This window comes from Aythya fuligula, chromosome 1 (genome assembly GCF_009819795.1).
Source record: "Aythya fuligula isolate bAytFul2 chromosome 1, bAytFul2.pri, whole genome shotgun sequence".
NCBI lineage: Eukaryota > Metazoa > Chordata > Aves > Anseriformes > Anatidae > Aythya > Aythya fuligula.
Genome location: NC_045559.1, coordinates 186,780,050 through 186,805,765, shown reverse-complemented (window position 1 = coordinate 186,805,765; position 25,716 = coordinate 186,780,050). Strand labels below are relative to the sequence as shown.

General features: G+C 42.1%; 1 protein-coding gene across 5 annotated transcripts in view; it reads right to left on the bottom strand.

The window, feature by feature from the left end:
* The window catches only part of SPATA13 (spermatogenesis associated 13), a 46,359-nt gene that overhangs the window by 7,281 nt on the left and 13,362 nt on the right, over positions 1-25,716 (bottom strand). For 3 of the 5 annotated variants that reach the window (XM_032208055.1, XM_032208053.1, XM_032208054.1), the window contains exons 3-11: positions 23,302-23,664; positions 21,311-21,455; positions 10,956-11,092; positions 10,340-10,519; positions 9,112-9,297; positions 6,396-6,575; positions 5,466-5,698; positions 1,939-2,068; positions 865-1,237 (exon numbers count right to left, since the gene is read on the bottom strand). In XM_032208055.1, the coding sequence (XP_032063946.1) occupies positions 865-1,237; positions 1,939-2,068; positions 5,466-5,698; positions 6,396-6,575; positions 9,112-9,297; positions 10,340-10,519; positions 10,956-11,092; positions 21,311-21,455; positions 23,302-23,664 (1,927 nt within the window). Of the gene's footprint in view, positions 1-864; positions 1,238-1,938; positions 2,069-5,465; positions 5,699-6,395; positions 6,576-9,111; positions 9,298-10,339; positions 10,520-10,955; positions 11,093-13,057; positions 13,186-21,310; positions 21,456-23,301; positions 23,665-25,716 lie in introns of those variants that run through there. The other 2 variants (XM_032208056.1, XM_032208057.1) reach the window with 2 other exon arrangements.

Below are 25,716 nucleotides of genomic sequence, written 5' to 3'. Positions count from 1 at the left end.
ACTTAGTCCAGAGTCAAGGTGCTTGGGGTTAATTGCAGCAGCTGGTGCAACAGAAACAAGTTGAAATTGGTTTTAGAATATGAATTGGTAAACTTGAAAGTGTTTTTTTTAGCTTGTAGATGGACCATCTACAATATATTTGGACGAGATCTTATTTTTGTCATTGTTACAACAGTATCAAACAGGAGAAATCCTCTAAGATTAAAGGGTTTACATTTGCAACCTAAGGTTTATTCCTGTCTTCCTATTATTGTGGCCAGATGTTTTGAGTGAAACTGGAACATGAGATTTTAGCATCTTGTTTAAATTTTACGAATTTCTGAATTGTATCATCCACTTCAGTGCACTTCCAACTCTAATCTGCTGCCATCCACAGCCTGAAGAGCATTTCTTATGAATTATGCCACTCTCTTCCACATAAAGGTAAAGTCATAAAAAAGAAAAGTACAAATCTACAACTACTGCTATACTAATACAGTGCCCTTTAAGAACAGATATTTGAGCCAATAACTCAGACATAGCTGCTGGGATTTTGGTTGGATTTTTCTTACTGATAGGTCTTTGTGAGCTGCCTGTTGTCATATCCTACATATCACTGTACTCCACAATGCCCTAGAATGACATAGGTTACACTGTAACTCAGATACCATTTTTAGCTGCCCTGGACCTTTGGCCCACAATGACAGGACAAACACACCTGAACAGGCTTTGCTTACACAGCTAAAAGCCGTGTCAGGTAAGAATGAGGCAACAGTCCCGGAAAGCAGAGTGCACATCTGCACAAAGCATAAAAAAGGAGTGGAAAAACAGCAATATTCCCTCTTTGTTATTACCACCTTTTAGAGAGGAAATCCCTGCACTCACCCATTTCCTTATCTTCTTGAACTCTCCTCCTTTCGCTTTCGCATGCCTCCATCCATCTCTTCTTATCCTCTTGCTTTTTTGCACAGAACAAATGAATCTCTTCTGTTGCTCTGTTTATTATCTTAAAGGCATTCTTGACATTAATGTTAAAGTCTTTGTCTCTGCCATCTTCAGCGTCTACAAGTTCCATCTCATCCATGTCAATACGATCCTTATAATACAAGATGTCCCTCCTCAATAGGTCCTTCTTACAGAACACAAGCTGATGGTCAAAAAGGAAGAAAGTCCTCTGCTGGCTTTTGCCTTGCTTTGATATTTTGGTCAGTTCTCCTGAGTGGATGAGTTCTGAGCTCCTGGCTAACACATCTGGGCCCTAAGAAGATATATTATACATGTAGTAAGTAAATAATATTTCAAGATCTTACTATGTGCCTAACCAGTCTCATTTTACTAATCAAGTCTTAACTGTATTCCATTTTCTTGTACTTTTATTATTAGATCTGAAAATGCTACAGAATGTAAACAATTTTACACAGGCAAACTCAATGAATGTGATTCCGTTCGGCTTTATTTATGCATAAATCTGAAGGACACTTATTAAAGTCACTAAAGAGGGTTCAAGTTCTGATAAAACTACCATAAATCCAAGTAAGATTCTACAGCACCAGCATTAAAAAAAAAAAAAACTATTGGTGTAGTCACCATCGTTGGGGGTGTTTAAGGAAAGGTTGGACGTGGTGCTTGGGGACATGGTTTGGTGGGTGACATTGATGGTAAGGGGATGGTTAGACCAGATGATCTTGGAGGGCTTTTCCAACCTTAACAATTCTATGATTCCTACATTCCAGCATCATCTCAAAGATGTTTTCGCATACTATGTGCTGCTCTTCCCGAGCCAAACAAGGTAATCAGTAACACAATCACTGCAAATGAAAGCGACAGGACTTTTACCTGAGCAGTGACCAGCTGAAAAGTAGACACTATAAACTACCTACTACGCAGAAAGATATATCCAATAGAGGACATGAAGTACTGTACACAGCACCTTTGACCAGGAAAGGGTCAGGCACTTACCTCCCAGTCTACTATAGACACTTGCCAGCGCGCTATCTTGTCTATGCTTTCCAATCTTCGTTTTCGCTCATTGATCAGGCATGCTACATTCTTCATAGCCTCATATGCAGCTTTTATGTTGTTATAATCACTGTGAAATGTAGGCATGTTTCAAAGATCACTTATGCAATAGGAATGATGCAATCAGAAGCTGTGACATGGTGCTATCGGCCTGCATTACCCATTTATCGCTCTTTTTAAAGTATTTAAATAAGAAACAGCTGATTCTCAGCTATCTTCAAGCTCACCTAACAGTCTGTAGAATTCAGTGTACTGATGTATTTTGTGCAGGAGCAAATTACTAATCTTGTAAGGAGGCAGAAAGAGTAGATCAATTAATAGAAATGCTGTGTCTACTGAAAACAATGGTAAAACTCCCATTCACCTCAGTGATTCCCACATTTCACCAAAATAATTTGTTTAAAAACAAAATCTGATGGGGATTTTATTGTGAAGGACATCCCTTTAATCGTGTTTAGCACCTATATTTTCTCCTTCTCATTTCCAAAGGTTGTGTCAACAAATGGGAACAGAGAACTTATGCAGGAAAGATACCAACAGCAACCTTGAACAGGGTGAGTAAGGCACCCAAGAACACGAGCACCAAAGAGAAAAATTAAAGGAGACAGTACTGTTAAAGTAGCCCAATTTTATGGAACAAGTGTGCATGAGCCAAGGCCATCACCTTCCCCTGTCTGCTCCAGATGGAATGCAAGTCTCCTGTACTTTTTCCACTGCCCTGCTTCCCTCCTTCTTTCCCTGAGCTCCTCATTTGCTTTTGACTGTACCCAGCCTGTAGGCAGGTTCTGGTTCCCCTTTGTATAACTTCTCTCCCTCCTTCACCTTCCTCAGATGGAATCTCTGAGAAGTGGGAAGGAAAGACTTATTTCTTGCCTTATGAGTCCCAGCTGTCTTCAATCCTTTATCACAGTGACTCTTGCAGAAAAGGGAGCCAGAGGTAGAAAACAGTATGAGCCAGGGGGTCAGCCTCACTGTCCTCTTTATCTGCTTCTGTCCTGGTTCCTATTTTCATCTGCCACTGCTGATGGATGCACTTCCCTTCTACATCTGCACATTGCTCTCTCCTCTCTCTGTTTATAGCTCTGGAAACCCTTTTCTGCCACCCTGTATACAAAAAGTGAGATTAACAATAACAGGATCCGTCTCATGTCAGGGAGATGTCCCACAGGGTGACCGCATGATAGCCACACTGCTACTCTTATCTCAGTTCCTCCTTTGTGGGTGTGTACACCAGTCCTTACTTGTTGCATAAACTGTGGCCTTCACAGAGGGCTGTGCACATCTTCAGTCGTGCTACTTAAAACAAAACAAAAAGCTCCAAAAGAATAATCTGACTGGAGCTGTGCCAAGGCTTTGCATGAGTGCAGGCGAGCATCTCTTGACACCGGGAGCACGGCCGTGTTTGCAGGCACCTCCGCCTGCTGGGTCACAGGTCAGGAGGGTGGCCACTGTGGGTGGAAGGTGGCAAGGGCTGTCTGACACTCCACCTACGGATTTAGTCACTCATGGAATAAGCTTTCGGAAATTAGCAGCTGGGAAACTGATAGCTGTCTCAATTGTCATTGCAGGGCTTTCCATGGGGCTACAGAAATGAACCCCTGAACGTCAAAAGTCCACAATCCTAAGGTCCCTAGCAAAAACACCATTGTTTCCAAGGGGAATTTTCTCAAGGTTAAAGAATTGCAGACTTCGGTCCATGAAGCATTGCCTCAGGCTGTGCCTTGACTTCGAGCACAGGGGTCACAGTGGAACATTTTTCTTGCAATTGTACCAGGTAAATAGGCAGACATTTAAAGATAAAATCTTAATTTAGTCAAAGAGTTAATCAGCCATGGGGTATACTAGGAAGGCTAATTACCTGCAACATCAGTTCTTACTTATCCCAGCAGAAAATCTAATGTCTGAACATTTCTTTTTCGCAAACAAGTGTTTTGGAGGAACCTAAATAAATCGCCCCTTCTAGTATGCAAGCTTCCTAGCAGACACCAAACAAAAAAGTATTTCTTGTGGGTTCAAAATATATCTAGTCACTTGGATATCAGTTCAGGTTTGTATGTTTCTGTGTTCTTCATACATAGCCAATCCCAGATGGTTTACCAGCTACAATTTACAGTTGCAGGTAGTAGAAAAACATTAATTGTTTAAATTAACAAATATCTCAAAGAAAAAATCAAATTCTGAGTTGCAGACGTTACAGTAACAATGTGCCCTGTACCCATTCTGAATAATACTTTTGGTTTCCTGGTCTGTGGTAACACTTAGAACATGTAACATCTGAAGTCATCATACACATTCTACAGGTTAACTGTCTAACAAGGGTTATTATATGTGTCACTCTAATGGAAGAATTCTTTAATTAACTGATAATTTCTATTTTCTGAGAAGCTGTTCCTCCACACTACATCTCCTGTCCTGTTAAGGTCTCCACCCAGATTTATATTTTTCTCTGATTTTCTTTATTGGCATTATTACAGTGAGTGGTAAAGACCCACCTTGGGAAGAGAGGTAAAAGGGAACATTATGCTTGGGTCTAGTGAAAAGTTCAGTTTTGAGAGACTGGGATCTTTACACTGAGATGAAAAGAAAAAAAAAAAAAAAAAAAAAAAAAAAAAGAACAGTAGATCTAGCACGTATTCAGAAAACACGGTGAAGTAGCTCAGATAGGAAGAAGTTTACAAAGAGCGTAGATTACAAGAACCCTCACAGCAAGTTTTTAATGGAGCTGGTATGGAAATACTGATCTTGGGGAAGTATTCTGTATTTATTTTGGGGCAATAAGCATTAGTCTTCAAGTTACTGGAAGTACACCCTACATTTAGCAGAACTTTTCGTCAGAAGACCACAACAACAAATGCAAAAATACCTTGGAAATCTCTGAACAACAACATTTTGCTAACACGTTCTTATAAAATTTTGTTAACATTATTTGCTGTTTCCTTTGATTAATCATTCTTTCTTAGCTTTTTCCCTCTTGGTTCTCCCTGTGCTCTCACAGTTTGTAACTACATTTTCTAGTGGTTCAAGAACGAATTCATTCTATAACACCTTTCCTCTGCAGTGTTTATTACTAGTAAATTTCAAAAAACATTACTCTCAAATTTGCTCAGATTGTGTTTTTGTTCTAAGGCCCTCTGCCTTTTCATGTATCCACAACATTTATGCAGCTTCTCCCTTTCTTCTGTGGACTTCCTTCTTCTCTTTGACACAATGGCTTTTTCACTGATTTACAAATCCCTCCCTCCATCCTATTTCAGCACCTTCCTCCTTTCCTTTTCCCTCTTTCACTTATTCCTCATTCCATCTTACACACTGACAGTCCCCTGCGCTACGTTTCAGATTCTGTTTTTGTTAATATTGTTATGGTTTCGAGATGCCATCAGGAGCTCCCATCTGTATTGTGTCACCCAGAAGGTTTCAATAATTACATGTTATTACTGATTTAAGATTTATCTTTTTAATTCTCTCACCTGTGCTCCTGAGTGGTATATTTGAGCAATTCTGCAAGCTGCAGAGGGTATTTGCAGATTTTCTGTACAGGCGTGAGAAGAAAACCATCAATGGCAATGTCAATCATCTGCTGGAGCAAGCGACAGGCCTCAAAGAAGTGACGATATTTGCTCTGTTTCATTAGCTTGGAAAGTTCAATGCAGGCACTGGGATGATTGTTACAGTATTCTGAATAAATAGCAAAGCCTTCTTGCTACAGGAAAAATAGAAAAAAAAACAATCAAAGCTTCAACTAAAGTATTTGACTATAAAGAAGAGAATTTTTTTAATACAATAATATACTTATTATATCTAGTTATATTAATTAATCCATTTCCTATGTGGTATCCAAACTCAGTAACAAACAGCTTTGAAACTATATAGAAATCTAATCTGTAACTGTCAAAACTATGCACCTTCTTTGTATGAACAGAGACAGAGGCCTTTGTTCAGTCAGAATAATCAAGCCCAGTACTTCAAGAAATACTTTGCCTTCAGAAAAATCTTGGAAGTTAAAAGGCCTCAACAGCTATAGGTTTAGCAGGTGTCTAACACGAATTAAGACTTTCTCCCCACCACTTTCTATCCTGATATTCTTTAGGAAGTTGTTGCATACCCAACTAAGCAATCTAAGATTATTGTAGATATTCCAAATCATCTGTGATCACTACAGTTTTGAAAATAAAACCTAAAATTGTGTACAATGATACATGCTTGCTAAAGATAAGGAAAAATCTGAAATATTTAAATAATTATTTAACTTAGTTTTAAATAGTTTACATTCTAAAATGTAAGATTAGTACACTTAGATTAGTATTTGATTGGCACTTGTCAAACCTCCTAACACCCTAAGAGCATTTTCTTATCATGTTTTATTTGTTTCATAACTAAAATCAACTTTTGCGACATACATGTTGAAGAAAACATGATCCTATCTCACTCAGATGAGGTTCCTCTTTGTTGTACTGTTTCTCAAGATCCTTCAGAAACTTTCTTTGGAATTTGTAAATATCCTCAATATTTCCAAAAATGGTGCTTAACTGGGCTGTGGTGAACATTCCTGTATGTTTGCGACACTGACGAATATAACCCTAGAAATGAGACAAAAAAAAAAACTCTTTAGTTTGAAGATACAAAAACAGATTCTACCCTGTAGCATCCCACTGAACTGGCAAAACCCTGTGATCTGCAAGCACAAGTGGTTTCCCAGCCATGCATAAATGCCTGGACAAGCAATTTCAGATTTATGCCCAAATTGATTGTTCCAATCCAATTTCTGTCTCACAGTACAGTAAATGCATCAGGGAACCAGATATCTGCATCATGGCAGGACCCAGTCTAAGCCATAGAAGCACAATTAAGAACATATTATAATACTGCCAGAATGCTACTGGTTGTCAAATCCAGATAGTACTGGTGAAGAGGTAACAATACCAGCAAGACTTGTGTAAAAATATGATTCCTTTTTCCCTTTATTTTCGTTACTTGCAAGAACATCACATGGGTCCAGTTCCTTTGTATCCAGTGTAAGCAGATGCATAACCAAGTCCTTCATTTCGAAAATGCCCTCGAAGCAAATTCTACTCTGCTTTCAGTAACCAATATCAGATCCTATCAGCATCCACATAGCAAGGAGGCAAAGATGAGGTCAGGGGCCTCTTACAGGCTCCGACATTCAGCAGCTGCCACCACACACAGACGGGAAGTCCTCAGGTACCTGCTCCACACAGCTGAGAGGGGAGAGGAGGATGCAGAACAGCAGCTGATATGGAGGAGCACCAGCTGTGCTCAGATTCCCCTATCAGTTACAGTGCCTGGGTGCAGATGTGCCCACAGGGTAACTGGTATGATGGGGGTTATGTGCCAGGCTCCTCCATTTGGCTGCTTCCAGGTTTCTCCCAAATCACTCTGGGAGCAGGCAGCTGTAAAAAGCCTGCAGCTGCTCCAGTGAGGTTTACCAGGAAGCATCCCTGAGCACTGCTGGTGCTGTTAGGAACATCCCTGTCTCCTGCACAGCCATCTGCTCTGAGTGCTGTGCAGTGGCTACACTGCATGCCAACCATCACCATCAGGAGGATAATTCCAGCAAGAAGCAGGAGCCTCTGTGCAGCTCTTCAATGTGGATGGCAGGCAATTCGTGAACACAACTGGTTTTTCTGGGTATCTACCAGCTTTGTGATTCTGACTGCACCAGCCCTAGTGATTCATTCCAGTGCAGGCCTGGCACATTTGCATTATTATCTGCAGTAGCTTTTCTGGCTCAGTCCCAGCCCTACCTGAGTGTATTTTCAGTGTTCTGCTTGTACCACCCTACAAATTCACTCAGAGGAAAGCAAACCACCTCTACCCCACATGCTGAGCGTGCAGCACCGTTTCTCTACTTGGAAAGTTTGTTTGCTGTTCTGTACTAAACTGAACTGAAGAGGCATGTCTTTAAAAAGAAGAGATATAGAAGATATATATTAGAGAGATTTAATCATTAATAGCAGTCTAAAAATTAATAGGTCAGTAAAATATGAAAGCTGTGTCCCAGAACTCAGCTAACCATGGCAGCAATGCAGCTGTGTGTACAAATTCCTCCCTCATCTTCTAGGCACCCAGTCAAACTTGATAGCGTATGTAAATAGTGAATCCAGATGACAAAACTTAGATTTAATGTTTTGGTTTTTTTTAAATAACCTGCCAGCTAGCAACAATTTTTTGTCTTCTTGTCTTCCCATTTGTCTTTCTTCAAACTGCATTAAAAAGGCCTGATCCACAAAGAGGAAGGAAGAAAAGGAAAAAGAAAAGGAAAAACAAAACAGAAAAAGAAAAACAACACTGTTGTCATGTCTACTTTGCTGTCCATGAAATAATCTAATGAGTGGCGGACTAAAGGATGACAACATGACTAATACAGAGAGAGAACCAGTAAACCAAGTGTAGAAAGAATATTTTGATAGGTTGCTTAGCACCCATTCAGATGGTCAGCACAAGTACACGTCAAATACAGGGCAAATGCATCACAGTCCACATCAGAAAAGGCAAGTATCAGTGAAAAGTATTAAGAAGCTTCTTCTTGACTGAGTGCAGTCTTCCAAGAAAGCTTGAATAAAAAGAAAGAAAAATCACTGTGTTCTTGCTATTTCACAGTTCAAACAAGGAAATTAGTTCTAGAACACCTTGAAAGACTTCATAGCTCCTAAGCATCAACAAAAGTCTCTTTGCTGGAGAAAACAAAAAAAATCTTGCCCAGCAAACTTTCTCTTTGCATGATACTTTCATAGAGCTTAGTCTATGAACTGTAGCAGATTTTATTAATTACTGCAAGTCTTCTATCTAAACCAAGTGATAAAATGTTTCAAATAAACTACACTTCCTCTCACTTATTTTTATGGAAATTCGCAGTCAGACAAGTGAACTATTTTTTCCATGTCAGAAGTGGATTTTTTTATTTTTTTTTTAAAAAAAAAGGAAGTGGTGCCTTGTGGCAGTCTGTGGAGAGGAAACCCTTATGAGGGCATGACAAGGTTCTGACTGGCAGTGCAATTGGGAATATTATGAGCTGCAAAAATACTCCAGTTCTTAACTTAGATAGGATGTTTTGTTCACTAGGTCAGCAGAATGCCTTCAGGTTAAAGCATGTACCTCACAGATGTCCTTGAGATGCTTGATATAGACTCGTTCTGTGTTCATAATTTCCTGTATAACATTGGTTCTCATCTGATCCTTGTTTTCAGCTATTTTCTGACGATGCTTGCTGATATCTGCATCTTGTTCTTCATCCTGGATACTACTACAATTCTCCGGCAGTTCTTCCTGATTGACTCGCAGCTGCAGCCAGAACAAACAAAGCAAACTAGAGTAAAACAGCCAACTTCTACAGAGCATGACAAGACTGTTACAAAGTTGTTACAATTAAGAGAGGACATGTGACACAAATGTTCCCATTCCTGCCTTACAAGGGGGGGTTCTGCAACAGGATTTATCTCATTATACTCACTGGGTATTCAAATCAAGTGCTGAGATTTGTCTAGTTGGCTAAATAAATGGCTTCCTACTCCCATTTTCTGAGAGATAATGTTGTGCTGCCTGTGTATTTTACAGATTTATTTTGCTCCCTTACTAACAGTTTATGTATTATTTTGGCCAACTCAGCTTATAAGCAAAAATTTCAAAAGTAGACAATTCATTCAAGTACTTCTAAATAGTTCCCCTCTGCCCCAGCTGCCTGTCTGCACAATGTGGATAACAGCACCTCCTTTGTCCACTTTTGTCTGATTGCCCATTTTGGTTGAAGAACTAGGAATAGTAAAGGCGGGAGCCACATTTTGCACTTTGTGTAGTACTTAATATTTTGTACCCCAAGTTTCCTAATGGGCTCTCAAAAAGTAAAATAAATTGTGAAATATATTTCAGTGTTACGTTATGTCTGACTAAGGAGTTCAGACTCCTACAGAATTATGTGGTAATAAATTTTGCCTGTTTCATCAAGAAATCCCTGAAGTAACAGAAGAGAGCACCACGCAGCACAGCTTTCCCATCTCTCATACAAACTGCTGTGTCCTCTCTGTATACACTGATTGCTTCTGGCTGAGCTTCCTGCTGCCCTCATTTCTACTTGTGAAACTCCTTTGGTTACAAATGGGACACACAAAAGAAGAAGTGAGAATAAAAGGTGTCAGGAGCTAGTGGTGTGATTTTCTACTGCTTTATAACTTGTGAAGTCATTAGGAGTTACACCACTGATGTTCAGATGCAAAAATGCTGATGATCAGGCCCTTCATTTAGATTTAATGCCATGGTCATTGCTTCATTCCATTCTACTATAAGGAACCTTGCCTGACAATGGTGCAAAAACAACAGAGTTACTCACCCTGACAAAGCTAGCTGGAAACCAGGCTTCCTTGTCCTCAATTCTTCCCCACCACCAGTCTTTGTTGGAAGCTTCTAGAACTCTAATGACATCTCCAGCTTTGAATCCCAGCTCTTGATCATCCATAGTCACATGGTCCCAGAGAGCTTCTGCATGGACAATGCTGCCATCGCTTATCAGCTGAGATGGGAAGAGAAAGAGGATGTGAAGGACAAAGGATAAACAACGAACTATTTATAAATTCCTAAAAAGACAAAAATGTCTCACTAGAGTGCCTGAGATTAATCCTTTTACAAGATGAAATTAAAACTTCTGTATCTTCAGAAACCCATGCATGCATTTACTAGAGTAAGAATGATCAGAGTCCTACTCCAGAGCAGTTAGATAGCTAACAAGTTAGGGTCTCAGCAACGTGCTAGTCAGCATCCTTTTCCCTTGGCATCTGCTCTGGGACTCTGTCAGAGGCAGGATGCCGCTGCTGCTGGATACTTCATCATGACGCCTGCAGTCATTACTCTTTTTATTAATAAAAAACCTCAGGCCTGAGGAAAACATGCACTCCATCCCAATAACAATGCAAAGATTCCCCACAGCAGCTTGCAGCCCAGGATGTTACCTCATTAATAGCGAGCTGTTCCCCTCCAGGCTGCAGGTACCTCGGCGTGGCTTGGCAGAGTTCCTCGTAACTGTAATCTTCCTCGCTGCCATTGTCATCCACCAACGCCGAGGATTCGGTCCCACCATCTGCAGCAGCTAAAACAAAGGTGGAACAGCTGTTTGTGCAATCATTTTTATACAGGCGCCTATTCCAAAAACAAAATAATGTGAAAGGAATTGCTTAGGAGTTGCCTTTGTTGTTACAAGTATAACAATAACAATGAAAGTGTAGGGTTCTCAGGAAAGCCACTTTTCTCTCGTGAAATACTTTTTACCCTTCTTTGTAATTTTCTCATTTTGTATGGGATGAAACAGAAATACTCTCTTTTGTCTGTGTTAAAAATAGAACTACAAACTTTTGTTTTGTTTTGTTTTTTTTTGTTTTAATGCAGAGGAAATGTAAAACAATCTGAACCAGAAGAGAGGTGTTGGTGCAGTTCCCCACAGCACAGCACGTGAGAGCTCTTGTGGGCTACCGGCAGCCAGAGGGGGCCACTGGCAGCCCCCAGCTCTGTCACATCCCTCTGCACATTCCCACAGGGATACAGTGGGATTGTAAGGGGTGGGCACCCCACGCCTTGTAAAGAAGCACAGGTCAGAGCTACGATGAGCTTCATCATGTCTATACAGCCACATAAGCCATCGAATATCATCGAATGAGAAGGACTGATGTGGGGAGAAGTAATACCATCTGACTCGGATCCATACACCCAGTGCTAGACCCTTTTATACCAGGCTTGCCTTTGAAAGCCAGCTGTAACATCCAAACCAGATCTGGGGAAGAGCTAATAACCATGAGGTGTTCATGGCCCAGTGCTTGAGTGCACCCTCTGGTCCCCCTCAATTTATCCTTAAAGGTCTATTCCTGCAGCTGGCCCAAGCCACAAATAAACATTGTCTGAAGATCGCACAGTGCTCAAGAATTCCAATCACAAATAATATTCAAAATATGCTGCTAGTGCTTAACTCCCTTTTAAATGGTTGTGGCATCCCAGATAAGCTCTCATGTGGACCAGCCAGCACAGCATCCCCTTCACTTTCAAGGGGAAGGGACCTTTCAGATGCATTCTTGAACCTGCCGCCGCCCCCTGCCCCTGCCTCTCTGCCCTGCTCTGTGCCGGTGCTCTGACTCTGGGCTCCAGAAGCATGAACATGGCAGGGAGATGGCTTTGCTGTGCCCCACACTGTGCCACAAGAGACACGCTGCAGCCTGTCAGTTATTTGCTTTACGGGCAGAACCACTTCCACCCCCCGCCTCGTAGGTGCTCATACCATTGCTAGCATCTCTGGTTGTCCCTGTAATCATTTGCGGAAGAGATCAAAGCTGGCAGCTGCACAAATTAACTAAAAAGATTTTTGTTTTCTTTAAAAGTGGAAAAATATGCCATAATCTCGATTCTACTGCTCCATTCTACCCCTCAGCATTTTACACAGGCACTCACGTTAATGGCATAATGACCTAACCGGGGAGGATGCCGAATCCCTAATTAAAAAAATAAATAAATAAAAAACTTTTTCCCTAAAGACTCATAAACCTGAGCACTGACAAACTTCTCAAATACATCCCGTAAAACTTCCTGCTACTGCTTTATTAAAAAAATCTGCAAATAAATAATTCACAAAAATTGATTTTTCGCTTGTAAATCATCAACAACAAAAAAATCACCCCAGTGATTCTTTATCCATCCTCCCTGCACCATCAGTGCTGCCTGCTGGTTTTGTTCCAGTACCGGTGGCACATCAAAACGCCCTAATTCCTTTAGCTCCAGATGAAAAACGAGTGGAGTTTCGGGACCGATCGCTGCTCGCTGTTCCTCACCGAGCCCACATGCCTGCATTGTCTGTGTAGTCTCGCTCGAGCGAACCGCAGCCCCCCTGTGCCTGTTCCTCTGCCAGCAAGCGGCAGAGACGGGATGCAAAAACTCACAAAACTTAAAGGGACGATGTGGGACCGACTATGTCCCCTGTCACCAGACCACCGCCGCCAAGCCCCCCTCCGTCGCAGCAGACCCCCTCAACCCACAAAGCAAAGTGCTCCCAGCACTTCATACTCACACGTACCCATTTGCAGGCTCTCCAGGCTCCAAAACCTCGCCATCCCACCGCGGGCTACCATGCTGCCGTCGCCTGGGGCCTGGCAGGGAAGGGTCTCGCTTTGCCCCCACAGCCACCTCACCTCACCCCGCTGGAGGCCAGCCCGGAGGGTCTGGGGGCGACACGGATGGGATGTGGCTGCGGGGCTGCCGGAGGCTGCCGGGTGCTGGCAGGGAGGGAGGGCCGGGAAGGCAGCAGGAGGCGGCTCCCCTGGTGCCGGGGAGGGCCTTGGGTTGTCGGCAGAGAAGGGCAAGCTCGGTGCCGGGTGTAGCCACCACCACTCAACGGGAACAGCCGGAGGGGTGTGGGGTGTTCCTGGTGTTGCAGCAGTGGGTATCAGCCCGTCTCTGTCTCGTTACGCCAGCTACAAGTCCAGCAGGGAGCAACAAAGGAGTTGTGTTTTTTTTTTTGATCGTGTTTTTGTGTGGCTGTTAAAACTTCTGCCGTGCTGCTAAATGCTGTGTCATTATGTAGGGCACGGGCAGCAGAAATGCCAAGGCTGCAGCAGAGTGCCCCACGGGAGAAAGGGGAGGGGGGGTGGAGGCATTTTCTCACACGAACCTCAAGTAGGGAGAGAAAACAGGGTGCCTTAGAAGCAAGGGTTCAGTGCTTCAGCTCCTTTGCTTGCCCCAGCTCAGCATTTACCCCCAAACCTCCGTGCTGCTTCACCGTTGTGGGTGGGTGAGCAGATGTGGGAGCTCCGCAGCCCCCACTGCACCCCATGCTCGGAGGTTTTCCACGCGTGTCACAGCCCTCCAGTGACGAGCTGGGAAGCTCCACCACCTTCATGAATCATCCTCCACCTGCACGCTGTGTCGTTGCTCACCTCAGCCTGTGCTTTAGCTGGGGCCTGCCCCCTCCAGCGGGACGCTGGCTGAGCCATTTTTGCACTCAGCCATCTCTCAACACCCACCGACAGCCATGTGGCTTCCCACAGCCTCGGAGGGAGGCTGACAGGCCAAGCATCGCACGGCAATGTTAATGCCATCTTCTCACAAAAATCCAGACTATGCTGCCCGTGACCGGGGACCGGGAGGAATCCCTTTCTGAACTGCCCAACCTCCCTGTTATTTCTTGCTGCAGGCAGGCTTGGTGGATCGCACAGTAAGCTACTACGTATTACAAGATGCTTACTCACATACCCACACATTCTTCTCAGAATCGGTAAAACACAACTGAACAAACAGGAACCAGCTAAAGAAACACTTGTGTATGTCACTGTGAAGTGCCGACCACCCTGGGACCTGCAAGTGAAGGCTCCGCGCGTCTCAGCGGCCACAACACAAGCCCTCAGCCATGTCAAAACCCTACTTGCAGGGGAAAAAACGTCTGAACCGCCATGGGAAAACCAGATCGAAAGCCACGCCGCTCTTCGAGAAGAGACATTAAAAATGATCTGTGAAAACCAGTCTTGTGGCTTGACTGTCGCAAACTGGAGCGGAACGGGTGCGTTTGCCCGATGACTCACCCAGCGCGACCGTGTGGGCCGCTGCCAGGCAGGGAGAGCTGTTCTGCCTCCTCTGCACGCTCACAGCTAGCGATTGTGTGGCCCTAAACGGAGCTGCCAAAGTGCTCGCTTGGGGTGAGCTGGTGGAGGGTTCATTTCCTCGCCCCATCGGCCGGGGACAGGCGGCGCGGGCTGTCCTTGGCAGTGGCAGCCCAGCTACCGTGCCCAAACGCACGCTGAGCAGCCTTGCCCGATGCTGAAAGGGCTGTGGAGAGTACACACTAAAATACCAAAAGCTAATTCACCACCTGGTGAATATCTGGTTGTAGATACCCCTCTGGTGACCCATCCCAGCTCAGCAGATTGAGAGCAAGCATGGGAAGCTGAAACACTGCTTTTTGTTTGTCTTAAAACAATCTGCGCAGACTGCAGGAAGTACAGAACGTGTAATAAATCCTAACATCACTCTGAGCATGTAATAAGCCCTGCTTTATTCCTTCCTCAATTTTCAAATGAGGCTTTACGTATGAAAATGCCATGTCCCCATCCCAGGGCAGACCAAAGGTCCCTCCAACCCCCTGCTCTCCCTCTGACAGCAGCCAGCAGCAGATGCCCAGGGAAGAACATAAAACCAGACGAGGCATGTAATGGGGTTTTTCTGATGTACTTTCCTACAGCCCAGCTATCTGCAGATCAGAGGCAGATTCCTCCTGGGGCAGAAGTGATATCTCGGTGTTTAATGAGACGATTTTTTCAAATCACTTTCAGAATTTTTGCAAGCTTCTGGGATCCGAGATATCATGTGTAGCAATTAGTTTCGTAGTTTAATTTTACAGAATATGAAAACCATCTTTTGTTTTGAACTTACTATCTGGCAATTTCATTAAGCTCTTACATTACTGGAAACAATAACAATTATCTGTTCATTTTTCCTATGCCAATCAGTGTATAGACATTTTTTTCCACTATTGTTCTTTTGTCCAAGCTGAAGAGCCCAAGCCTAGTTAATCGTTCTTCACACGGAGACACTGAATAGATTTTCTTATCCTCTTTGCCTTTCTCTGTGTCGTCCCTTGTAAGAAATGCCTTATGAGGTGGAAAGGAACGGGTAGATGGCCCCCCACACACCACACCAACGGCACAATCAGGCTTTCTGCTTTGTTCTCTGTTCCCTTCCTACAAACTCCTGCCCTTCTATTTACTGTTTTGACGGTTACTATGCGCTGAAATGACATTTTAGTTATCTATTACAATTGCTAGAGCTTCTCCTGAAAGGCACCTAGTTCAAAGTCCACTCGTCGGTACGCACGCCAGGCTTCTTTTCCTCCATGTGCGCTACCTCGCCTTTATCAACACCGAGTGTCACCTGCCACCAGTGAAAAGAGCTGTGCCTTCCTACTGTGAAATCCTCCTGCAACTGTTCAAGCAGCTTATGTTTTCACTGCTGTGAATAATTCAGCCCACAAGCAAAAACCGTAATTTCATTCTGCACCTCCCTCCCTTCCCACGTTATCTGCGAAGACGCTTAACAGCAGAACACCAGCTCTGTCCCTCACATCTCCACTTGTGACCTCTCACCTTAAGAAAAAGAACCACTTTCCTCCTCTCTTAGTGCTTCATCAATTTGATCTTCCTGTGCAGGAGGATCTTCCTTCTCATCCCAGGCCTCTATTAAGAGACCATGTCGAAGGCCTTTGGAAGGCCCACGTAAACTACACACACTGCGTCTCCCAGTCATACCCTTGATGATTTTTTCAGAAAACCTAATCAATCCATGGGGCACAACTTCCCTCTACATAATGCACATTGACTCTTCTTCATCCTAAGGAACCACCACTGTTTGGTCACTCTCTCTTATATTATTTAGGTTCTAATTACATTATTTTTATATTTTATGTACTATTATGTCAGGCTTATTGGTCTACTGCTCTCTGGCTCCCTCCTGGTACTTCATGAACGGTTATCCCATCGCTGCCTTCCCCCTGCCTTCCAAGCCAATTTTAAGCAATTAATCGCATGCTGGAGACAGTAGCTCTGCAATGTCATTCTTAAATCCCTGACGAGTTCTGGCAATTTGTTACTATTCATTTAGTTACTCTAAAACTTTTACTGACATTTTAGGACAGATCGCTATCTAATTTGAGCTCAGGTTTTATTTCACTGACAAGGCCTTCAAGCTGTCTGGCAGTCTGCTGGGTTCTCACATTTTTGAAAATGGACTTCATTTTTATATCTGTAGCAAACTGTTTCTAATTTCATGTACTTGTACACCAAAATCACCAGTTTATTTTTTCTATTCGGATACAATTCAGCAATCTGAAGGATGCCTGCTTTTTCTTCTCATTGTTTCTTTTCCCCTCTGTTTAATGACAGAACCCTTTTCTGGTATTTCCAAATTCTGTTTCGACAAGTGGCATGAATTTGCTCCAAGTATCTAATATGCAGTCCTTGAACACTCTCCATGCTGCCTGCAAGCACTCACCACTTTTGTCTACTCCTTTAAATTCCTTTGCTACATGAGTGACTTCTCATTTTTAATTCCTTTCCTTTCTTTTAAATTAAAACACATACTGCACTGGATTTTTTTTACTCTCCTCACTCCTGCAAGGATATTGGTTCAGAGTGCATTATGGATTCAGAGGGCAAGATTCAATATCTGTCTAAATTTGGTCAACAAACTGCACCCCAAATTCTCTGTGTCCTCCAATCAAGGTCAACAAGCTCAGCTGTAGAAGCATCCCACCCTCGCAGAGTAGCTCTTGTGTGATCCTGCACACATACCTCAGGAATGATTCAAGAATTGTTTCCCTTCCTGTAGGTTTCCTGGTTAGCTGCACCAAGAAGTTATTTACGGTACACCTAAAAATGTAGTTCTGTGCCCCATTACATTGCTTAATGCAAACAGCAGTGATTTAAGTCTGGTTTTATGTTTGCTGCCCTTGACACTTCTCAGATTTCCTTAGTTTGTCACATTTACTTTTGATTTGTCATCATTAGTGTGATCTCAGGTGGTTCATAATTTAATCCCTTTACTATACTTTTGAATATTTCCAGACCATGGATCCTGTGCCACTTGCTGATATAGTTAACTTGTTAGTTTTCCTTTAATACATTAGAAACACTCTTTCACTGGCACAACTTTTTCTGTTATTCCTATAAAACTTGCACAACGATAATAAGCTCCACTGGTTATCCTCCTTCGACCACATTTACAATATACCTATTATGCCATGTAGCTCCTTTAAAATATGTGTATTTCTCCATCTCACTCTTTAAACCTCTTTAAACCTCCACTACAACTGGCAGAGTTTCCAGGTGTTCTAAATAATTTTTAAACAACACTCGTCCAATAGCTCATGATTATTTTGTACAGTTTTGCTAACTTCTGCCCCATCCTTCATTTGAGGAAGAAGTGATCATTGACATTACCTGTAAGGATGCGTTGTCCCGTTGTGTATTACTTCACTTTGCCAGTTTTCCCCTAATTCTTTGTTTAGAAACTACTCTATAATCTTGTGATTTGCATGTCAGCAGCCTGCTTTTGTTTTGGCTTACAAAACAAAGGATCTTTTCATTTCAAATGTTCCTCAGTTCATAAATAATCTAAATCTCCCTCTTTTTTATACCATTTTCTGCAGGAAGGTGCCTGAAGGTACAAAGGCCTCTCTGTCTGACACCAAGCATGGTATTGGCAGCATTTTGGACAACTTTACCATTGGGCTCCTGGTCTTCTAGTTTCTACCCGACAGCTTCAGATCTGCCTCCAGCGTGTCCATCCCCAGGGCACTCACCTGCTCACTGCGACCAGCTCCCCTCCACAGTCCTGAGGACTGCCCAGACACACCAGCTCCTCCCTACAGATGTTGTCCTGTTTGCATCACCAAGCTCAGGTATCTATGCAACTAACGATTCCATCACCCACCAACATAGATTTTACCTTCTGGAGTCAATTGACTCCCATTCCTGAAAGGATCAGAGCCATCACCCTCCACTCCAGAGGCTTTTCTGTCCTCTGCAACACTGCGACTGCCTCACCTGTAGGAATGGATTGTGTGATGCCCCTTAAACTCCTGTCAATGAACCTTTCTGGTCCCCAGAGCTTTTCAGACACCTTGGCTGCAGAATACAGCAACTGGCCTCCAGCTGCCACTGAAGAAAGTAATAGGTCTCCCATGGCTCCTCTGCCACATCTGTCAGCCCTATGCAGATATTCGGGTATCCCACACAGTACTGTACACCTGGGGTGGGAAACTGAATCAAGGCCTAGACCACCACTGCTTGTGATGGCAGTTTGACAGTGCAACTCTTATGTAGGTACCCATATTTAGACTAAATTTAGGTGACGTAAACTGAATTCCACCCCTCCTACTTGGAGCTGAGGCTATCCAAAGTTCACGGATGCATTTAGCCAAATTCAAGTCCCACACCACAGAATGTGAAAAAGACATCGTTTTAAAGATGCTTATACAAACTTCCTCTATTGTGATAAATTGGTAACCTCTTTAATATAATTTAAACTTGTAACCCTGTAAGCACAAGACTAGCATTATGAGTCTCGAGGGAATTTTCCCTTAGGTGCTGGCTGGTTTTGTCTCCTACAGTTTGATGATTTGCTGTCCTGTAACAGCCGTTTTCTAAAAATTTATATCTCCAACTCTACCTCCTATTGTTATAAAAGTAGCCATACAATATATTAGGCTTTAGCAAGTCACTAAAATAAGATACCACTGGTTTTCAAGGCTTGGGCTTAGAATTTCTGCCTATAATAAAGGGCTTTTGTGTTATCAAATTTCACTGTATATGAGCAAACAAAAAACTCTCACATGTTCAAAGACAAGGAAATGCCTTGTGAATTTAAGAGAAAAAGGAAAAGAGATCAGAATGTGTGTCACGGGTCACTTTATTATTTTCTACTAGAGCTACTTAAAAGATCTCTGCAACTGCCCTTAAACTGTGAAGCCCGTGATATTCCCCATTTGCCTTCAGGGCTTTGATTTAAAAAGCTTTTCCTGTTCAATGCCTATGTTTATTGTAACAAGTCATGAAAGTCACATCTAGTATAATCAGGACTGCTTTGGCTTCATTGTCTTGAAAAGCGGCAGAAATCTTGCTTTGTGCATTTGTCATCACGATGCTTACATTGGGAAGACCAGTTATTCTAAAGCTACATACCTGGAAATATACTTCTCTCAGGCAGTTGTCTAAGGTTAGCTAATTAATATCATTTCATGTGGTTTCCAAATACAAAATGGACAGGAAAACTAAAAATAAAAAACATAAAATTCCTACTCTGTGATAGTTAAATAATTTCTTTTTTCTAAACAAGCTGGTGACAAACCTGGTCATCTGTGGGTAGCCCTTCTCAAATCATGGACTGAGATACTGTGAGAAGCAAGGGTTTCAGAATTAGATGTAATTTAACTCTACATCTAATCTAGATCATTAATTACACCAAGGTACCTAGAGCAAGGACACATTCCAGACATGGGTTTTAAAGCAGTTCCCAATATTTTCCTACAATATAAATTAAAAGGAAAACACTAATATTGTATATATAATGTATCTCATTGCTATAGGTAGAAATTATGAACTCTTTTTCTTGGAAAGCATGTTCCAAAAAAAAACCTGCCTAATATTCATGCTCTATTTTGGGCTGGAAAATGCAGTTTCAAAATGTTCCTATATAAATTAATTTGTAGTTGACAGATTTTTTTTAGCAGAATTTGTATATTATTAGACTAAAACTTAGAATCATATAAGCCAAGTAAACATATGTATCACTTTAATACAGAAACATTGAAAATGCTATTTGTTAGGTTCCCTGCTTCAGTCATAGCAAGTCCTCATCCAGACATCTTTACTGATTCTGTGCACAGGGAGGCAGAATGAAGGCTCCCAGCAATGCTTTTTTCACTATTATCAGTGAAGGATCTAAAGTGAACACTTTGCCATTTCTGACACTCTTCAGGAAGGCACAAGTAACTGTTCAGATTACGCTCACAGTGAAAGAACTCGAATTGCACTACCCCAGACTCTTCTCATATCATCTGCCAAAAAATGTTCCACTAATACTAGACAGGACTTTATATTAACTCCAGATAGCTTTGCATACTAACAGTAAACAATTACAGAAAAAGCACACAGGACATATCAGAGGCTGATAAAGAGTACTGCTCTTTAAGCAATCTTTTGCTTAAATTTCCCTGAAAAGGCAATCTTTTCCAAGAATCTGTTAAACCACAGATCTGTTAAAATCTGTTAAATCTGGTTAAACCACAACACCATAATGCACCTGAAACCTGGCTGGGCTGCATTTACCCAGAGTGAGCAACTGCAGCTGCACACACTTCTCTGAACCAAATTGTTGCATTATTTAAGGCTTTTCTACCTAGGAAGTTAAACCAAGTGCATGACAAAAAATGTAAAATACATGTGGTGTGCCTATGAACACGAGCACATTACACCTTATTTCCTTCATGTTCCATTATTATCTGTAGGCAAGTATGTGAACACTGAGGATGGAAAATACAGGAGCACAAGCAATATGGTAAACTACAGCAGTGTCACACAGCAAGTGTGAAAAACAGGTTTTACATGGGCACAGCAGGCTAAGCTACTGATGAGAAAGATAAAGAACCGAGCCACGTAACCATGTACTGCTTTGCCAAAGGGTTTGTCTGCACCCTTTCCTATTCCACAGTGATCTATTTGCTGACCAAGCTGGCACAGGAAGCCAAGACCCAGAAAGAGTTATAAGGACTTGCACGTCTTACCATTAGATGTTCTCATCTGCCGCCGTCGCCCAACGCGGTCCAGGCCGATGGGGGTGCTCTGTGAGAAGGTGAGTGGGCGAAATCTGGCTGAGACAGCTTTGTAGGGGGGCACCTGGTGTGCAGGAACCGGTGGCCGTGTGGCAGGCTGCAGGGAAACAAGAGAAAATCAGGTCTCAGTAAACAACCTACCCACCAGTCCAGCTTGGGTGCAAAGTAGAGTCCCTTCAGGTAGTCCAGCTAGTTACAGAGGCAGCGAACACTCCTACTTCAAGCACCTGTGATGGTGCTTAAACACCAGATCATGTACCCACCATCGTCATGGTAAATATTTTATAATGTTATAGCTTTCTATTAAATTAAAAACGCTATTGCCCTCTCTTACAATCAGGTATGCACTATAATTTTCATCTTGTAATGCTCCATCCCTAAATGCTCTGAGATCTAACCAATTTCAGGCTGACATTGTAAACACCCACCTGAATAATGGCAGAATAACCAACAATTAATTCTACAGCTGGAAGTTGTGTTCATTTACTGGGATGCTTTCTTACTTCAAATAAACATATTGCTTTCAAGTGAAATAAACTTGTTTTACAAGACCAAAATAATTGCCTAAATGATCCCCTGCTCTGAAGATCCCAGGATTCACATTAAAAAGAGGTAATACTTAATTTACTTATAACTACATAGAAGACATTTTCTTTTATCATATCATTCATTTGCTTAATTATGATTGTACCTATTTGCAAATTCAGTCTAATTTTGTCATCCCTGAACAACTCCATGCTGAACAGCAAAACCTCATCATATAAACTTCAGAGAAACACATCTTTAATCTTCCCTTATCTTTCAGCCATTACTGTTCATAGGCCCTTTATCGAGTAATCTGAAACATCGAGGCTTTTTTCATGACCTGTTGACACTCTGCTAGGAAATCAATGATTTAGTATTGTTTGAAAACTATTTCTCACACCTAAGCTGCCAGATGAAACAAAACACAACAAAGGAAGAATTAACATTATGCTTCTAAAATATTCCCTTGGGTATTCAAAGCTGCTAAGAAAAAAAAAAAAGCAGCAAGGTGAAGATCAGTCCTTGAAAATCCCATATAAAATACTTCTTTCTACACATGCATTCCCAGTTCATTATTCCTGTTTTTTCATTTCAGCTACAAATTTACTAAAGACTTCCAAAAACCCCAAGATTCATTCATCTCCTCAGTACTCTAGCAATATCTCAGGATCCTATCACTAAGTAACAACAAAGAGTTAAGTTTAATATATTGCATCAAATAGCTAATAGAAGTAATGCTAATTACTGTAGACAAGTAATTGGCCAATTAAACAATAAAGCTATTTAAGTCTGGGCAATTAATATTTTCTTGGAAGGCTTTAATCCAGACTCCTCCTTCCCCAGTGCTGTTACTCAGTGGTAGGCCTGGAAGGCCACCATTTGGCTTGATAATGTGTCCCTCTTGGGAACGCTCCATAGCTTTGGTTTTGACCACAGCAATTTCTTCTTTTGTTGCTTCATTAACTTGAGAACTGCTTTAGGAAGGAGTCCTACAGCATTTATAGAAAGTGGAGGATACCTTACCAGCACTGCGTTACAAAAGCCTTTGAGCCCGAAGCCCTGTAACCTCCTACAGGACAGGGCCATCACTACTAAATACACAGATTTATGACACATAGGTGAGCTCTTATAAACCAATATGAGAAGTAATCACCATTCCAAGAAAGAAACAAGGTAATTTACAATACAAAAAAGATTATCCCAAAGTGAGTATCAGGTTTATTCCATGCTGGTTTGCTTTTTAACAACAAGACAAAGTAATTAGTGACAAGGAAAGCAGAATTGTAAGTATATGAAGTCAGCTTGACAAAAGGGAAGGAAGAAAAGGAATCATCCATTCTATTTTCTACGTTGAAGACAGAGACAAGGAAGTGAAAGGGTCTTTTGCAGTCTGCAGAGAGCACATCTCTTAATCTTACTTGTGTCAGCAGACCTTCAATTTCTTCTGCTGGACCGCTTCCATAGAAATTGACCCCACCTATTACAGAGATGGGTCTTCTTTTTCGCCCTCTGTGGTAGCCTACTGTATTGCTTTGGACCGCAGACCCAACAGAAGCCAGTCGTGGCTGATTTTCTCCATCCGTGCAGTCTGTCTTCTGTGACTCCACAGCAACTGCATCTTCAGGTATAGAGATACTTCTGATTGACATTTGGCCATAGTCTGAGAGAGGTCTGGGCCGAGACCTTTTTCCAGAGCTCCATCTCCTGGGTGTGACCTTCTGTGTGTCTGTCTTTTCTTCATCCTGGGATGAGGACTTCTTCCAGTGGTCATCAGAAACAACCTTTTTAAATGTGAACAAGTCAAATAAGCCACAAAATTTTCTTATACTTAATCATTTGTGAGTTTTTCATACGGCAGATCAACTTAACATTGCTAAAGAGAAAGTGTTACCACAAATATGATAAACACAACTGACAACTCAGGAAGACAGTATTTCCTTTGCAAAGTTACATCATATACTGTTTGTGCTAAGTAAGGTTAACACTACTTCGTCAGCACCTCTTAGGCAAATAACATCACTAATACCATTAATATCTCACCTACGACCTCTGCAATAGGAAGAGGACATATCATAAACATTACAGTCACCAAATCAGGTCTGGCACTCAGGTCTTCATGTGCACAAGTAATATGACACATAACTTCTGGAAAAAAAAAGCAGCCTACACATATTCCTCTGCTTTACCTCTACCTGGTGATGAAAATGAGCAGTGAGGCTCAGTTGGATGGTTTGCTGATGCCAGGTAACTGTAAGCTGATACCACAACAGGCAGTCGTGCTCCCTCCTCCCACCCACCCACACACCCTCACTTATGTCAGATCTAGAGACTGCGTGGCCCTGTGTGAATCAGTTGAGCAAGCTGATTCATTTTGGAAGGGAGAAATTAATTTTCTCCCTGATCAGGAAGGTTATAGTCAAGCAGAACAGAACCAGTGATACGACACTACAACACAAATATGGGGGAAATTAATCTTTTCAGAGAGGAAGCTTGGAAAACAAGCATGTCATTTGTATTTAGCAGCAAATTTGGCCCTATAGGTTAATGCCTACAGCTATCACAATTGTACTATTGTAAATTTAGAAATAAAAGCCTCAACTGAAATACTTATCCAAGGCAATGTTTAGAAGGATTTCAGCGTACTTGGGGTAAAACTGCTGTAAACTTCTCTAGCAAAACTCCCACAGTTCTTAAAAAGAAAATATTGCGCATAGAAATTTATATTCACTTTTCCCTCCAATTTCCAAATTCTCAGCGTTTCCTTGGCTTTTCCTGGCTTCTTTATAGGGAGTGTCTCTAGGCTGGGTTTGCACGACTGCCTGATGGGGTGAGTAACTAACTCCAATTCACTGCTGAGCAAGGGAACCCTGCTGTAATTTCTCCTGTGAATTACAAACTAATTCTGACTTTTTGGAAAAAAAATCTGCCAACATCTTTATCAAGATATTTTTAGACTGCCCAAGTGCATTTATGACAATGTTCAAAGCTAATAAACGTTCCAAAAGGAGAGGCTACATTTTGATTGCCTCTGGCTACAGGTTTCTCCTCTGTTTTAGACCAGATGAAGGCATTTCAGGTGCTGCATTGTCAAAGCAGCCATTAGCCCAGAATTAGCCTTTTACAATGAAGCCTGTACAAGACTTCTCATCCTCTGTCACCTTCTGCTCCACATACCATTTTCAACCAGGCCAGTACAACTCCAGTTAGCCTGATGCACCTGATAGAGTGGGCAGGTTTTGCTATTTATTTGAAAGACAGATTAAGAGAAATTTCCCTGTATGAAACCACTTTAACTAGCAGGCAGAGTTAATAAACAGTCAGCATTTTAACATGATTACTGCAATGGAGGTATGAAAAATGATCCAGCTCCTTTGTTCTACATTAAGTTCCTCCACTTACAACGTGAAATTTCATCTGAATAGAGCACTTGCACTGATTTGAACTCTGCAGTGCCACACCTGCCACTCGAGAAAGCTTCAGCTTCTCTGCAGTTTTTGGCTCGTGCCTCAGTTTCAGGAGCTGAAGAGGCTCAGCAGGAGCGAGCACCCGGCTGGCACAGCGACACGGCTCCCTGCAGCCCAGCGGGTGAAGCTGGCTGTCAAACGCAGCCCCTCAAGGTCAGAGCAGCAAAAGCACAGGTTAAGCAAGGTCCTTACCTCTGAATCAGACACGGGTAAAGGGTCTCCACACACACAGTGACTGAGAATGGAGCTCACTAGTGTCATTTTCTGTTTCTCTTTTTCAGTGTCTTGTCCGTAAGAGCCACAAGCGTGAACAACCTCCCTGCGTAACCAGTCAGGCAAAGTTCATCCCATGTTCCTGTACTTTTAGAC